The following is a 13,451-nucleotide window of genomic DNA, read 5'->3' as shown; positions in this document are numbered from 1 at the left end:
TATATTTAAAAAAGAAGCACCCTGAAGGGTCTTCACTTGTAATATATTGTGCAGTTCTGATACCGTATCTCCTGAAAAACATAAGACAAATGGAAAAAGTATCCAGAATAGCAACAATCAAGGAGTGAAGTGCTTATTCTTTATTTGATGAGTCAGGTATTTTTTGAGTTTCTCCTGTGTTCCAGGTACTATGCTAGGTGTTGTAAAGAAGGGAAATAAGTAGGGGATTTATTTCCTGCAGCAAAGAATTTATAATACAGTTGGAGAGATAAGAGATACACACAGAAAAATACAGATAGTAACAGTAAGTAATTGAGAAGTACAGACAGTAAATTACAATGGATTTTGTTAGTCTAAGGATAGCTCACTCAGGACTAGAATAGTCAAGATATATTTAACAGATAATTTGAAACATCAGGAACCTTGAAGGACTTGATAGGTTAACATCACAGAATTTTGAAATAAGAAGCCTGCTAATCCTTTCATTTTATGTTTGTGGAAATGAACCCTTAGAAAGGTTAAGGCTTAAAAGTTTTTTCTAATTAGTAGTCTAGATGAGACTTGGATTATGGAATGATAATCATCTGGAAAGATGAAGGCTGAGAGGCATTTGAATAGACAAATCATAAATGGCTTGGTTAAAGTAAACAATGAATTTATTCACACAATTCTGGGTTACTGGCCTTTCTTTAATAGGTATAGCACTATTTAGGTAATCTGTGTCTTCTTTAATGAGTTTTGGTAATTGGTGTCTGTCAGTGAATTTGTTCATTTCATTCAAATTATCAAATTGATTGGCATAAAGTTATTCCTAATGTTCCTGTATTATAATAATACTTTTTGTTTCTGTAGTGATGTTTCCTCTTTAATTCTTAATATAGGTAATTTATATCTTCTCCCTCTGTTCTTAATTAACCTGGCTAGAGATTTATTGATGTTATTGATCTTTCCAGTGAATCAGCTTTTGGCTACATTGGTTTTTTTTTACTGTTACTGGTTTCTGCTCTTTATTATTTTCTTCCTTTTGTTTTGGGTTTAAACTGCTCTTTCCATTTTTACTTTCTTAAGGTGGAAGCTTAGATTATTGATTTGGAAACTTTTTTCTAATATAAGCATTTAATAATGCTTTAAAGTTACCACTAATCAGTGCTTTAGCTGTGCTACACAAATTTTGATATGTTGTGCTTTTCTTTTTTGTTAAGTTTAATGTATTTTCTAATTTTCCTTGAGACTCCTTTGATCAATGGATTATTTCCAAAGTGTGTCTAATTTCAAAATATTTGGGGACTTCCAGATATCTCTCTGTCACTGATTTCTAGCTTAATTCTGTTGTGGTCAGAACACATACTTTGTAGGATTTCAATTTGTTGTTGTTTGTTTTATGGCTCAGAATATGGCCTGTCTTGGGAAATGTATATATTCTGTTGCCGTTCTGTGGAGAGTTCTATAAATGTCAATTAAGTCAAGTTGGTTGATACTGTTGTCTTCCATAGCCTTGCTAATTTTCTGTGTACTTGTTCTATTGAATATTGAGAAAGAGGTGTTAAAATCTTCAGCTATAATGTAGATTTGTCTAGCTGTGATTTTTTTTTTTTTAAGGGAGAAGTAGTTTCATATTTCTTTTGGAATTCAGTTCACCCAAATGTTATAAGGCAGTAATTCTCAGTTGGGGCCATAATGCTCTTCAGAGTGTGTTGAGGAAATGCATGAGGGCAGTTTTGCTTGTTTCAACGACTATAGTGTTGTTATTGGGGATTAATAGGTAGTTCCAGGGATGCTAAAATGTCTTGCAGTGTTCAGGATAATCCAATCCAGTGAAGAAATGTTCTGCCCAAAATGTCAGTCATGTCCCCTTTGAGTAACACTGATTAAACTCAATTTGTCTGTAGCAGAAAATGCATTGAAGTTTTAAAACATAAATTATGGATAGTTGTATTGCAATAAAATTCCTAGCATATTTCATATGTCACTCAAGTGGAATAGATATTTAAACAATGTTTTTCTTGTATGTAGTCACTTTAAGACAGTTGCCTAATTTCCTGATTTCATTATTATTAACCCATATATAATAAATTTACATATTAAACTGTATCTACTAAATTTAATAGGTGAAACAGCTGAGGAATCGGGCAGATGAAGATGCTCGAATGATTCACATGAGTATGCAGATGGGTAATGAACCCCCCATTTCACTTAGAAGGGATCTGGAACATTTAATGCTCTTGGTAAGCCATTATTTTGTTTTTTTGTTTTGTTTTTTTTTTTTTTTTTTGAGACAGAGTCTCACTTTGTTGCCCGGGCTAGAGTGAGTGCCGTGGCATCAGCCTAGCTCACAGCAACCTCAGACTCCTGGGCTTAAGCGATCCTACTGCCTCAGCCTCCCGAGTAGCTGGGACTACAGGCATGAGCCACCATCCCCGGCTAATTTTTTTTTTTTTGTATATATATTTTTAGTTGGCCAGATAATTTCTTTCTATTTTTAGTAGAGACGGGGTCTCACTGTTGCTCAGGCTGGTCTCGAACTCCTGACCTCGAGCGATCCACCCGCCTCGGCCTCCCAGAGCTAGGATTACAGGCGTGAGCCACCGCGCCCGGCCTCGTAAGCCATTATTTTGGAAAGCTTGTTGTCTTTCCCTTCTTCCATTATTTTTTCTCCAACTTTGGAAAATTTCGGGTCTAATACTTGAAATCCACAAGAGATTTCAATACAAAGCTACTTTTCAATTTAAAGTAATTTTTGAGTCATAAGTATTTCCCCACAGCCTTTGCTTACTCTTTGCAGATTGGTGAGCTATACAAAAAGAACCCTTTTCATTTGGAGCTTGGTCTAGAATACTGGTGTCCCTCAGAGCCTCTTCAGAGTCCCACGATCATGGGTTCTTATCTGGGAGTAGCTCATCAGCGACCCCCTCAACGCCAGGTGAGTAAAGACTCTGGTTTCCTACTTTTATACTCTGGTATGGTAATAGAGAGTCTAGAAAACATGAAAGATGTTACTCCCGGATGTTACTGATGTTAACACAAATGACCACTAGTGTAACCTTTAGAAATTTACACTTTTCCCTTTTATTTAAGAAAATTTGCAACCCTTAAATTCAAGTTCTGATTATTTTGTAGTTTATGTAGTTAGCCCTTTGTTAGATACTAGATGTGTGTTGAATCATTAGAGGCATAAAGGCATCTGGTTTCTTTATGTATCACTTATTTGAAAATTATTAGTATTTTAATCTGTCCTCTACAGCTGTGGTTCCCAAACCCCAGGCCACAGACTGGTACTGGTTAGTGGCCTGTTAGGAACAGGGCCAAACAGCAGGAGGTGAGCAGTGGGCAAGTGAGTAAAGTGTCATTTGTATTTACAGCCACTTGCCATCACTGACATCACCGCATAAGCTCCGCCCCCTTTTAGATCACCTGCAGCATTAGATTTTCATAGGAGCATGAACCCTACTGTAAACTGTGCATGTGAGGGATCTAGGTTGCACGCTCCTTATGAGAATCTAATGCCTGATGATCTGAGATGGAGCTGAGGCGGTGATATTAGTGCTGAGGCTGCAAATACAGATTGTCATTAACAGAGAGGTTTTACTTCACAATAAATGTAATGCACTTGAATCATCCCCAAACCATCCTCCGCCCCCACCCCCTCGTCCTTGGAAAAATTGTCTTCCATGAAACCAGCCCCTGATGCCAAAAAGTTTTGGGACTGCTGCTCTGCACGTATGACAATAACTAATATACATAATTCTTGTCAAGTTGGGGAAGATAGGATAGGTATAAATATTAAAGAAATAGGCTTAGGAGTTTTAATTGATGGCAAAATGCGTTTCAATCTGTAGATAATATAGGCAAAAGTCCATTTTTTTATCCTCTGTTAACTGAAGTATGATGTACAGAAGCAAATAAAATGGGTTGCCATATCAGTGTTCATTTTTTGGGGAATCATGTTCTATAAGCTTTCATGCTATATATTTTTCATTTTTTCCAGAGTCTGGAATCAAATGCCTTTTTAAAAAAAAACTGTGTTTATTACATTTATTGTTTCAGTTTTTTCCTCATCTAAAAAGTTTTTGGAGAAGGATTTATTAAAAAATTTCAAAGGTTTTTAAAAAAACTTTCCATTATGAAAAATTTGAAACATATGGATGAGAGAGAGAGTAATTATAATAAATGTCCAACATCTTTATTTCACATCTGAAATTAACATCTTGCCATGTTTGCTTTATCTACCACTATTATTTTTACCACTTTTATTTTAAAGTAAATTATAGACAACATGACATTTTACCCCAGTAATTAAATAAATATGTATCTCTTAAAAGTAAAGACATTTTTCTACATCATGATAAACCATTGTTACAATTAACAAATTTACAATAATTTCCAGAGATCTGTTAACACTTTTAGTCTGAGTTCCAATTGATGAATTTGAATAATATTTTTACTTGATAATAGATTTAAGGCATAAGCAAGAAAAAAGGAAAACCTAAGAAGTGGACTTAGGGAACAGGAGTATAGGAGCGTAGTAGTGGTAGAACACAATGCAGAATATGTTTAGGTTACCATCAAAAATGATTTCAATGACTGGGATTTAGGAACTCTGAGTTCTAAGTATATCTTTGAATTTGCTGGTTGATTTTGGATGAGAAAATTTCTTCAGCTGTTTTATGTATTTAAAATAGGAATAGCTTTATATTTCGTGACATTGTGATGTTTTGAAAAAAATGTACTTTATGGCCGGGCGCGGTGGCTCCCGCCTGTAATCCTAGCACTCTGGAAGGCCGAGGCGGGTGGATTGCTCAAGGTCAGGAGTTCGAGACCAGCCTGAGCAAGAGCGAGACCCCGGCTCTACTAAAAATAGAAAGAAATTATCTGGCCAACTAAAAATAGATATAGAAAAAATTAGCCGGGCATGGTGGCGCGTGCCTATAGTCCCAGCTACTTGGGAGGCTGAGGCAGTAGGATCGCTTAAGCCCAGGAGTTTGAGGTTGCTGTGAGCTAGGCTGACGCCACGGCACTCACTCTAGCCGGGCAACAGAGCGAGACTCTGTCTCAAAAAAAAAGAAAAAAAGAATGTACTTTATGTTCACAAAGGTATTCTATAATTGCATTAAATTGCTAATGATAAGACTGAAAGAATAATTTTTCATAAATAGAATATCAGTTAAATTTATCTTTTGCGAGGATTGAATCAGATTACTTAGTTTTAGTTCATATGTATGTAGTCTTTACCAGCTAGTCCATGTTGCCTTAATGTTCAGATATACATTATATAAACGATTTGCTTTTCTTTATTTCAGGTTGTCTTATCAAAGTTTGTTAGGCAAATGGGTGACCTGTTGCCTCCCACTATTTATATTCCTTATTTGAAAATGCTCCAGGGGTTGGCCAGTGGGCCCCAGTGTGCCCACTACTGTTTCAGCCTGCTCAAAGTCAATGGTAGTAGTCATGGTAAGGAAAATCTCAATGTTGTTAAAATACATCCTTATACTCTTAAGTTCAGTATCTCACTTGTATTAAATAGTATTGGTTATTTGTGCTAGGTTCTGCCAGAGGTATAAATTATTTTTATAGTAATAAGGCGAAAGCAGCACACTGGTGGCTTTATGCATAGTGATGCCTTGATTATGATCTCACAGATTGGGGAATTTTGCCATTCTCCTTTATAAAATACAGTTTAACAAATCAGAATTAATATATGTAAATTTTCAAGAACATATCTGGTGCATAAACCAAAGTATATAACCTTGCCACATAAGTTTGATTTCTTTAATTTATCTTCATAAGTACTTGTTTTCTAAATATGTGTATTTAGAATTTTTCTCTTGACCCTCTCCCAATTTCCTCATTTAATTTCCATACTTAGGTCTAGTAAAACCAAAAACACTGCAAAAGAGGGAAAAAATTAAACATCTGCTTTGTTAGATACTTATTTTCATTTTTACATGTGAAGAAACTGAGGTTTAGATAAGTAATTTACTCAAGGTTACAAGTAATTGGGAAGCCATGATTAGAACTGAGATCTGCCTGGCTCTAAAGCCAGTGTTTTGATTAGTCTGTCAAGGCCTGCCTGTGTTGTATGCTATGCTTTTGTTTCCAGTGCTTGGTATATAATGGAGTAGTATAATTTATAAATCTAGACTGTGTTTATCTCTTTCTTTGGGAATTTAGACTCAACATTTGTGAATTATTCTATGGGAAAAAGCAGTACTGTATAGTTACATGACAACATAGAGAACTCTCCTGGATATAAAATAGACAACTGACATCTGAAATTAATTTCCCTTTACTTTAACATGGATACCGTCCCTTTCTTAAAAATTAATCCAGAGGAAAAACTAACCCTAGTTCTAGCTCACAGATTCTAACCCATTTCCAACATACTACTTACTTATCTAGGATAAAGATTGCCTTTGTCCTAAGACAAAGGCAAACAAAGTTTATTATTTTTTCTGTCTTTTTGTTTTCTTGAGACACAGTCTTGTTCTCTTGCCCAGGCTGGAATGCAGTGGTGCGATCATTGCTTACTGTGGCCTCAAACTCCTGGGCTCGTGTGACCCTCCCACTTGAGCTAGGACTATAGGCATGGGGCATCATGCCTGGCTAATATTTCAAGTTTTTTGTAGAGATAGGGGTCTCGCCATGTTGCCCAGGCCAGTCTGGAACTCCTGGCTTCAAGTGACCCTCCTGCTTTGGCCATCCAAAGTGCTGGGATTACAGACATGAGACACCATGTCTGGCCCCAAAGTTTTTTGTTTTAAATTGTTTTTTGCTTCATTTCTAAGCAAATGCCTAGCCAGTTTTGAAAGAAAATTCTGTGCTATCTTTTTTTATAGTTGAAAATATTCAGGGAGCAGGTGGCAGTCCTGTTTCTTGGGAACATTTCTTTCATTCCTTAATGCTTTACCATGAACACCTCCGGAAGGATCTTCCAAGTGCAGATAGCGTCCAGTACCGTCACCTTCCTTCACGTGGCATCACCCAGAAGGAGCAAGATGGATTGATTGCTTTTTTACAGCTCACGTCTACCATCATTACTTGGGTAGGTAACTCATCCACAGCATAATTTTATTTGCATTCTAGCATAGTGGCATTGTAAAGGCCCAAACATATTCTTTTAATGCTTAAAGTTTATGAATGATAAATTTAGCATATACATATAGTGTTCTGTCCTTAAACTCTTTGTTTTCTTGACCTCTAGTGGAAGTTATGGTAGCCCTACTCACTGATGTAATCTCAGTATGAATATAATAGCCCGAAAGAAAATAGAAGGACAAATAAGAATCAGTTGTTGGATACACTTCCTTCTAGAAGGTTTCCTAGCATGTGTGTGTTGGTATGTGTGTGTATACATAAAGAATATTTTTAATTAAAAAAAGGTTTGTTTACTGAATTACTTTTCTTCTCCTTTTCTCCTTACACCAAACCATCTTATCTGCCACTAACAAAGTCTTTGTAAAAAACATTATTTGCATTACTGTACATAATTCCCCAACTCAGAAATACCTTTTAGTTGTTTCTGTTGTTCACTAAAGCAAAATTAAGTTGCTCAGCCTAACATTCTCTCTGAAGGATAGAAATAGTGTCTTCTAACTATTTGGTTTTCTGATAATGCCTAACATTATTAGGCATCAAAATGTCAAGTTAGTAATTATTTCTCACTGAATTAAAATGGAGATGGAAGGGGAGGATAGGGAGGAGTTGGTTAACAGATACAAAATTATAGCTAGAAAGGAAGAATATGTTCTGGTGTTCTATAGCATTGTAGAGAAGGAAAATGTAGTTAACAATAATTTATTGTATATGTTCAAAAAGCTAGAAGAGGATTTTGAATGTTCCCAGCACAAAGAAATGATAAATGTTTGAAGTGATTTATTCATTACCCTGATTTTATCATTAAACTTTGTAGACATGTATTGAAAGATCACTCTGTAACCCATAAATATGTAGTTATTACATGTCAAAAATAAAAGGACAAATAATGGAGTGATACTTGATACCATATATTTCCATTTTTTTCCCTCATGAAGGACAAGGTATTTATTCCTTCATACATTATATTGCTGTATGATATGTTGTTCCAGAAAGGATTTAAAATGCCTAGATATGATATTTGTGACCCTGGCAGACCATTTATCTCTGTTTGTATTATTTTCCATACTTGTAGCTGCCAAAGTAGTTGTACAAAGACTATTTCTCTTCCATTCTTTAAGTTGACTGAACTAGTGATCTGATTTGAACCACTGGTAGAATTCAAACATAAATGATGGGCTTATCCTTGTTTTAGTATGTATTAAAGCTATGAGAATGCAGTGTAGTGCTAGCAATTTAGATGATTGTTGGCCATGTTTCTTAGCTTTTGAAAGCGGAAAGTCTCTCTTACTCTTTATGCCCAATTCTCAGAGTGAAAATGCTCGTTTGGCACTTTGTGAACATCCTCAGTGGACCCCTGTTGTGGTGATTCTGGGTCTCCTGCAATGCAGTATTCCCCCTGTTCTTAAAGCTGAGCTACTGAAGACACTTGCAGCTTTTGGAAAATCTCCTGAAATCGCTGCTTCCCTCTGGCAGTCGTTGGAATACACTCAGGTAGTGTTATGAACTCCCTTTCTTATTATTCTAATTTGAAAAGTGAGACTTGATAATACTGTAGAAGCATGAGCATTTGATTGAGACTTATACTATATCATGAACTTCTCAACTAGAGTTACGGTTTGGGGACTGAAAAGAAACAGAAACTAATAGGCTTGGGTTTTTCTCTTGGATCAGTTGAGAACTTCACGAGGCTGCTGGAGACTGGTTCTTTATGTCCTACAACTCTCTTAAGATCTTGTTTTTCAACGACTGTAAGATAATACTAGAAGAACAGAATTCTTTTACTCTGTCTTTAGACCAGGCTAATGTAAGCCTTCAGAAGTCATCTGCACTCGTGGGGAAATGTGGGGAATGTCTGCTTTTCTTTTCTGCTCTTTCTGTGTCCTTCCTGCCCCATACCAGAAGAGTGAAGTATCTCTCTATAGCTACATGTAGTCACTGGAGTTGTTCTCCCATTAAAGGGTAGGTCCAACTGTTTGCCAAGTTTGCACAGTAATTTTACCAGCAACCAGAAGACTTTTTATTGGTGGTCATGAAGGCTTATTGCCAGGACCATAAACTTAACTTTGGGCAAAGTGGGAGTGCAATAGTAGGAATTTTTGACTTCTGCACACTGAGGGAATATACCTGTGCAGACGTGGGAGGGAAAATAAATGGGTGATTTAATGATTGAGGTCTCAATGACTTCAGAATTATTAACTTTTTCCATCCCTAAATGTAAGCTCTCTTGGAATTTTCTATCAAGTATACTTATTCTATATGTGATAAAGTGAAAAAGAAAAATAAGAATGTGCTTTATGGAAGTATCTCTAGGAAAATGGTTAGGTAGAATATTTGTTTGTCTTAGAAGTAATATAACACAAGGGGGCCTGTGATTCTAACTCATTAGTCATAGAGGTAACCATTTTTTAAATTAACAAAAAGTATATTTTTTTAAGAGATGGTCTCGCTATGTTGTCCAGGCTGGAGTGAAGTGGTGCAATCATAGCTCACTGTAACCTCACACCCCTGGGCTCAAGGGATCCTCCTGCCTCAGCCTCTCAAGTAGCTGGGACTACAGGTGCACACCACGCCTGGCTGATTTTTAAATTTTTTCTATAGACTGGGTCTCTCTATGTTGCCCACACTGGTCTCAAACTCCTGGCCTCAAGCAATCCTCCTGCCTCAACCACCAAAAGGAAACCTATTAATAAGCGTACTTTTGATTTTCTGGTGCCAAAAATAGGGCTGGTTGTAAACAGACCAGTGTGTTGAACTCTGGTGAGATTTCATCCCATAAATTCCTTTTAAGATCATTCCTAGAATATCTGAGAGGAAATTTGCTGAAAAACCATCTTATGTGCTCTTAGAAATTATCTGTTTTCAGAACTCCAATTGAAATTTCTACCTGAACCTGACAGAATTGCTAATGAAAGTCCATCAAGGGGACTCCTCAATTGTCATTTCTGGTGGACGTTGTGAGATGTGTGGGTGCAGTGGGTCAGGTATATAAGTATTACGTTGTCAAGCCACTACTGTTCATTGATGAATGAGGAATGCTCCTGACATTTACTTCTTACTGTTTTAAGATACTACAGACCGTCAGGGTTCCAAGCCAGAGGCAAGCTATTGGCATTGAGGTAAAGTTTTCCTTTTAGTTTTAAATGCTATGTTCCTTCATACATAAAAAGACTGAAAACTTATTCTTAAAGTTTCTGTAATTTTTAAATTTAATATATTTTCATTTGAAGGGTTTTCTGATCAGTGTTAAAATTGAGATAAAACTTAATGAAAAGAACCAAAATATTTAATGTTTCAGAGTTGAGTTCAAATGGCTACATGGCAGCCGTCCAAACCGAAAGTTCTTGGTTTGAACTCAATTTAATTAGGTTACTTGAGTCAGCCCAAAGTGAGAATTTAATTGTTTTAGCTTCTTTTCTTTTCTGTCTACTCTCCTGCTATCTTTTTAAAATAAATATTAAAGATTTCTATTTTTAATTCAAGGTTGGGGACAATATGTGGGAATTTGAAATTCTTTCATCTGACTCATCTAGATTCATGTAATATCTTTGTATCTCTTCCTCTCAGTGAAAAATGGTAATATCTGTTATGTGTCTTTTGGTGTGATATAGCACTATTAATGAGTTAATGTCTGCAAAATGCTCTACACTTCATAGCTGGTAGTTTTATATTATCAATTTTTTTTTTTTACTTTTCTTTGGAAGGTTGAACTAAATGAAATAGAATCCCGGTGTGAAGAATACCCATTGACTCGGGCCTTTTGCCAGCTCATTAGTACCCTGGTGGAAAGCTCATTTCCTTCTAATTTGGGTGCTGGACTGCGGCCCCCTGGGTTTGACCCTTATTTGCAGTTCCTCAGAGATTCTGTGTTTCTCCGATTCCGTACCAGAGCTTACCGGAGAGCAGCTGAAAAGGTGATGTCCAAAGAAAAACTTTTTCCTCCTTACTCATTCACTGCTGCTTTTTCTTTTATCAAAGGTATAAGGTGCTAAAAATGCATGTTAGTTTTTGACAGGTAGTAAAATTCATAATCTTAATTTTGAAATGTCTGTGGTCTGATTTGTTTATGTGTGTTAAAAAATAAATTTGGCCATTGAAACCAAAGCACTGACACATTAGTGATCAGTAATCTAGTTGATAGGAGTTCATAGTAATTCACATTCTTAATTGAACAAATTTTGTCTGAAATTGAACCAAAAATGTCACACTGTGTTGGAAACACACTGCTGCACCTTTATTGGGATGATTTAGGTTAGGGATCAGAATAAGTTTAACTTACATATTAATTTCTATTGATGAGTAGCACTGGCTTGTGAAGTGTTGCCTTAGTGGGAAGGAATATTGTGATCCATTGGGCGTGTCTGCCATGGATGGAGGCTAAGGAAGCACTGACATTTATGCACATATTTGCTCTGCTTGCAAGATGCTCATGACTGAGCTTATCGTAATGTATCATCTTATGTAATTCCAATATTACTGTGAGGCAGGTACTATTAATATTCCCATTTTACAGATGGAGGCTTAGCAAGGTTAAGGAACTTGCCTAAGGTCCAGGACCAGGATTTGAACGTAGGACTCTGATTCCAGATCCAAGCTCATAACCACTAAGCTATGTAAGAAACTCTTCCAGGTTCTGATGTAATTCACTTTAGTCTATAATATAATACTGTTTATTACCTTACAGAATACCCTTGGATGTGTTTTGTAGGAACATTTTTGCTTTATTTATATAGTTTGCTATTTTTGAACCTGTTGGGTTTTTGTTGTTGTATTAATGATTATAAATATAATTTAGTTTATGCTAATTTGGGGCAATTAGGAAAATACAGTAAAATAAAAGAAGAAATTATATCACCCTTAATCCTCTTGCCAAAGGAAAGATAACTACTTCTGGTCTTTTTCCTATGCGTGTATACTTAAATAACATTTGAGATAATTAGTTATATTAATTTGTATTCCTTTTTTGCCACTTAGCATCATGGGGATTTTTCATGCAATTAGAGATTTTCTTCTTTTCTTTTTTTGCCTATTTTCATATTTTCAGAAACAGAGATTCTTTGAAAATAGTCTTTTAGTGACTGCATGACATCCGTTACTTGTGTCTAGCATAGTTTATTTATCATTGGACATAGCTTGTTCGTAATACTTGGTCTATCATTGGACATAGCTTGTTTGTAATACTTGGTCACAAATAACTGAAGTTCATTTTTTGTCAATTGCTTTAGACTTTTTGCTTCCCAGGTAGTAAAAATAAGCACTGAGAGGGGTATACATTTTATTTAAGCTCTAGAACTACCTTGTTAACATGTATTTCCTGATTGGGTGAAAACAGTAACAGCAACCATGCTTCGTTAATAAAAGTCATTTCAGATGAATAATGGATGCTGATAATTGCAATCTCTTCAACAAAATGTTCTTACACTTTTTTGTGCTTGTTTTAAAGATCTCGTGTTCTTCTTCCTGAAAAGGTCATTATGACCTGAGTGTTTAGAGATTCATTCACCTGCATTCCTTCCAGATGTTACCACTTTTCACCCGTTTATAGCTACACTTCAAGTGATGCTGCTTTCCTGCTGCCATTGATTTCAGTTCCACCCCAGCACATTTACTCTAAAAAATTTTCGCTTAATTTTGTGGACTTATTTTACTTGAAAGTCTTCTCAAGTCTTAACCTATATAACTCTATTTTAGGATGCTAGCTGCTCACAAAAACAATGCTTTGGATTGAGATAAATAACAAATACAGAGGGTTAGAGGCAGTGTATCAATCATAAAATCCATTATTATGTGGTAATATGTCTTTTTTATTTAAATAAATTTTTTTGAAAACTTTGGAAAATATAAAAAAGTGAATAATTTTAAAATAATAATAAAAAGTCATCCTATAGTCCCATTCCCAAACTCAGGCTTGATAAAATTATGTGCAATGGAAATAATGATTTTAAAATAATTTTAAAAGCTACTGTGTCTATAATGACCAAACCAGTCTTACTACAATTCTTTGCAGTGGGTTTTTTAAGAAAAGCTTTAATTTTATTGTCTGTATAGTTGCGCATAATTTTCCTTTGGCATAAGTACTTTTCCTTACTTGTTTCATAACTTTTAAATACATTTTTAACAAGAAAGTGATAATGTGGTCATTTGGGGCAGGCCTACCAGTGATTGTGTCTTCTTACCTCTTTGACTGTAGCCATAAGGTGGAAGCCTGGTCTAAGAATTAAAAGACCTGTGCTTGACTTCCAGCCTGTTTGCTGCCAAGCTTTATGTATGTATGATCTTGGAGGATTCATTCACTCACTGTTCTGAGATTCACTGGCTTCACTTATTAATATAAGGATGATTAGATAAGATGATTTCTTAGA

General features: G+C 35.7%; 1 protein-coding gene across 1 annotated transcript in view; it reads left to right on the top strand.

Moving 5' to 3' along the window:
* NUP205 (nucleoporin 205) overlaps window positions 1-13,451 on the top strand; it is a 71,982-nt gene that overhangs the window by 18,006 nt on the left and 40,525 nt on the right. Inside the window, exons 9-15 of the mRNA XM_045565475.1 lie at window positions 2,109-2,225; window positions 2,783-2,920; window positions 5,298-5,448; window positions 6,834-7,039; window positions 8,401-8,583; window positions 10,158-10,208; window positions 10,794-11,003. Of these exons, the coding sequence (XP_045421431.1) occupies window positions 2,109-2,225; window positions 2,783-2,920; window positions 5,298-5,448; window positions 6,834-7,039; window positions 8,401-8,583; window positions 10,158-10,208; window positions 10,794-11,003 (1,056 nt within the window). The remainder of the gene's footprint in view (window positions 1-2,108; window positions 2,226-2,782; window positions 2,921-5,297; window positions 5,449-6,833; window positions 7,040-8,400; window positions 8,584-10,157; window positions 10,209-10,793; window positions 11,004-13,451) is intronic.

This window comes from Lemur catta, chromosome 11 (genome assembly GCF_020740605.2).
Source record: "Lemur catta isolate mLemCat1 chromosome 11, mLemCat1.pri, whole genome shotgun sequence".
NCBI classification, from domain to species: domain Eukaryota; kingdom Metazoa; phylum Chordata; class Mammalia; order Primates; family Lemuridae; genus Lemur; species Lemur catta.
Note: the sequence above shows the minus strand (reverse complement) of the source record. Positions and strands in the feature narration are given on the sequence as shown.